The sequence below is a fragment of the Pteropus vampyrus genome, unplaced genomic scaffold (genome assembly GCF_000151845.1).
Source record: "Pteropus vampyrus isolate Shadow unplaced genomic scaffold, Pvam_2.0 Scaffold193, whole genome shotgun sequence".
NCBI lineage: Eukaryota > Metazoa > Chordata > Mammalia > Chiroptera > Pteropodidae > Pteropus > Pteropus vampyrus.
In genome coordinates this window covers 1,983,711-1,986,227 of record NW_011888974.1, presented here as the reverse complement: position 1 = coordinate 1,986,227, position 2,517 = coordinate 1,983,711, and the positions used below count along the sequence as shown (strand labels likewise).

The 2,517-nt window shown below is 59.2% G+C and overlaps 1 protein-coding gene across 1 annotated transcript; it reads right to left on the bottom strand.

The window, feature by feature from the left end:
• Nucleotides 1–1,022: 1,022 nt before the first annotated feature.
• On the bottom strand, nucleotides 1,023–2,511 carry HSPB1 (heat shock protein family B (small) member 1). Its single transcript, XM_011371550.2, has 3 exons — nucleotides 2,009–2,511; nucleotides 1,426–1,489; nucleotides 1,023–1,335 (listed from the first exon to the last, which is right to left on the bottom strand). The coding sequence occupies exons 1-3, from the start codon at nucleotides 2,376–2,378 to the stop codon at nucleotides 1,146–1,148; spliced, it is 624 nt and encodes a 207-aa protein (XP_011369852.1). The 5' UTR covers nucleotides 2,379–2,511; the 3' UTR covers nucleotides 1,023–1,145.
• Between the last annotated feature and the right edge of the window lie 6 nt (nucleotides 2,512–2,517).

Sequence of the window (2,517 nt, the reverse complement as noted above, 5' to 3'; positions counted from 1 at the left end):
AACCCATACCAAGGAGAAAAAATCAGGAGGCCGGACAGTGTCAGAGGTATAGCATGTATGTATGTGTGTGCGTGCGTGTGCACACACATGCGCATCTGCACAGGCCCTTCCCTGTGGCTTGCTGCTCCTCTTAGGGACCCTGGGAAAGTAGGGCTGTGGGCTTAGAAAAGAATGTAGGAGTGTCTGATCACAGCCTCAGGCTCTGTGACCGTGTCTGTATAGACAGTGTTGGGTCTCTCAAGTTCTTGGGGACTTGAGACTGGGCTCCAAAGTCCCCATCTGTTTTCTCCCTCCCTTAGTCCCTCCAAACCCTCCTTGGGCCGAGTGAGAGGGTGGTGGGTTGGGCGAGGGCAGACAAAGGAGAGAGCCAACGTGGGTGTGACCGTTCCTGCCTAGGCCAGTCAAGGCAGGCCCTCTTGGGGCCACTACCCTCCCTGTCAGGGTCTCTACCTCTCTTCTACCGAAGCCTAGGCCACAGTGCCCTCTCTTTAGGGCACCCTCCGGCCTGAGAGCCCAGGCTCCATCCTGCATGCATGGGCATCAGGGGGATGGGGTCCTTTGACTAGGCCCACCTTCCCTCAGAAAGTCACCTGGAGTTGCCACACCTCCCATGCTGTCTACATGGTCCTGTTTCTTTCTGGGAGGATAATAAAGTCATGATAAAGTCATTAAGGGACTCTGAGCTCCCAGGAGGCTCCCCTCCCACAGCCCTGCTGTCTTTCTTCACCTGACCCCAGCGTAGATGTTCCTGAGTGCCCAAGCCTGGGCCAGGTGCCACCCCCGGTTTTTCCCAACTCTCACACCTGGTCCTTTGGTTTTTAATTGCTGGTTACAATCATTACTTCTCTCTTAATGGATGTGGGGCTGGAGGGCAGGGCTGTGCTCTGTAATGGACGCCGTTGTACTCACAGGGCCCTCCATGAGGCCTGGTACACAGCAGGCCCTTAGCAAATGTGAGGAACATGTGAGTCAGCAAATGGTGTCAACCCCTAGGCCTCCACACACCAGGGTTTGAGGCAGTAGAAGGCAGTTGCTTTGAACTTTATTTGAGAAAAACAGCATAAATGTATCAAAAGAGCATACAGGCTGACAGGTGGGGATGGTCAGTGATGGCTAATGAGGGGTTCGAAGAAGGGCTAAGGCTTTCACTTGGCTCCAGGCTGCTCGGACTTCCCAGCTTCTGGACCCCCAAGCTGGGCACGAGACTCGAAGGTCACAGGGATGGTGATCTCTGCAGACTGGGTTGCTGGCTTGGGCATTGGGGCCTCCACGGTGAGTGTGCCCTCAGGGGAGAGGGAAGAAGAGACCAGGGCGGGATCCACACCAGGGGGCAACCTGGACATGCAGAGAGAAAGGACAAGAGTCACACACAGGTGAGTCACTGTGCCTTCCTCCAGCCCCCCACCATCTGTGGCCAGGACTCACGTGTATTTTCGAGTGAAGCACCGGGAGATGAAGCCGTGCTCATCCTGTCTCTCTTCGTGCTTGCCTGCGGGAGGGGAAGGAGGTCAGAGACTGCGGACGGGGCCGCTTCTCTGGCCGGCCCACATCCAAACACGCCCCACCCACCTGGTGGCCTGGACTCAAGGCAGACCCGAACTGGCAAAGGGATTTGGGGACCCCCGGACTGTCCAGGGCCCTCAGAATCTTCTGGCCAATTAGGTTGAGAACTTTAGAGGTCGTGGCGCAGTGCCCAGCATACGCACACGCCCCCTCCACAGACTCGGGCTCGGGGCAGAGACAGCACCGGAGGAGGCCATTATCCTCACAGTGACCGCAGGATGGGGAGCGGGTAGGCGTAGAAAAAACTGGTCATTTGGAGGTGGAGGCTGAGGGCTCTCCACTGAAAGGGTATGTTCCCCCCGCCCCAATAGAGTGTATTGGGGGCCGAAAATTCCCTTAGAAGCTATCCTCATCCCCACAGGCAGAGGGCAGGGCCAGAAGGCTAATTTTTCACCGCCCAGGCTCTCCACCCCTCCAGTTCCGCTCCCAAGGAGCCAGAGCTCACCAGTGATCTCCACCACGCCGTCCTTGGTCTTGACCGTCAGCTCCTCGGGGGCGAAGTGGTTGACGTCCAGAGACACGCGCCAGCGGTCGGCCGTGTGCCGGATCTCCGAGACGCCGCTGCTGAGCTGCCGGCTGAGCGCGCGGCTGTAGGCTGGCGCGGCCACGCCCTGGGGGCCCTCGACGGCGGCCGCGGGCACAGGGCGCACGTAGCCCGGCCAGCCGCTCTGGCCCAACCAGTGCGACAACTCCTCGGGCAACCGGGGCATCCCGAAAGTCTGCTCGAAGAGGCGGCTGTGAGTCGGGTACCAGTCGCGGAAAGGGTCCCAGCTAGGGCTCCGCAGGAGCGAGAACGGCACGCGGCGCTCGGTCATGCTGGCTCGGTTCTGCACGTCTGGCTGAAGCTCGGAGGAATATCGGGCACTGGAGCCGGCAGCGCTTTTATGCGGCTCCAGCCGCGTATTTTTAGCAGGCGGTGCTTCAGGTCTCTATTAATGGCAATGACGGGTTGGG

Bases quoted from the DNA above. Each gene is read 5' to 3' on its own strand.
- HSPB1 (XM_011371550.2), bottom strand. From the start codon at position 2,378: ATGACCGAGCGCCGCGTGCCGTTCTCGCTCCTGCGGAGCCCTAGCTGG. The intron at 1,490-2,008 runs GTGAGCTCTGGC...CCCCTCCCGCAG, and splicing joins CGGCGTGGTGGAGATCACTG to GCAAGCACGAAGAGAGACAG. The intron at 1,336-1,425 runs GTGAGTCCTGGC...CTGCATGTCCAG, and splicing joins TGCTTCACTCGAAAATACAC to GTTGCCCCCTGGTGTGGATC.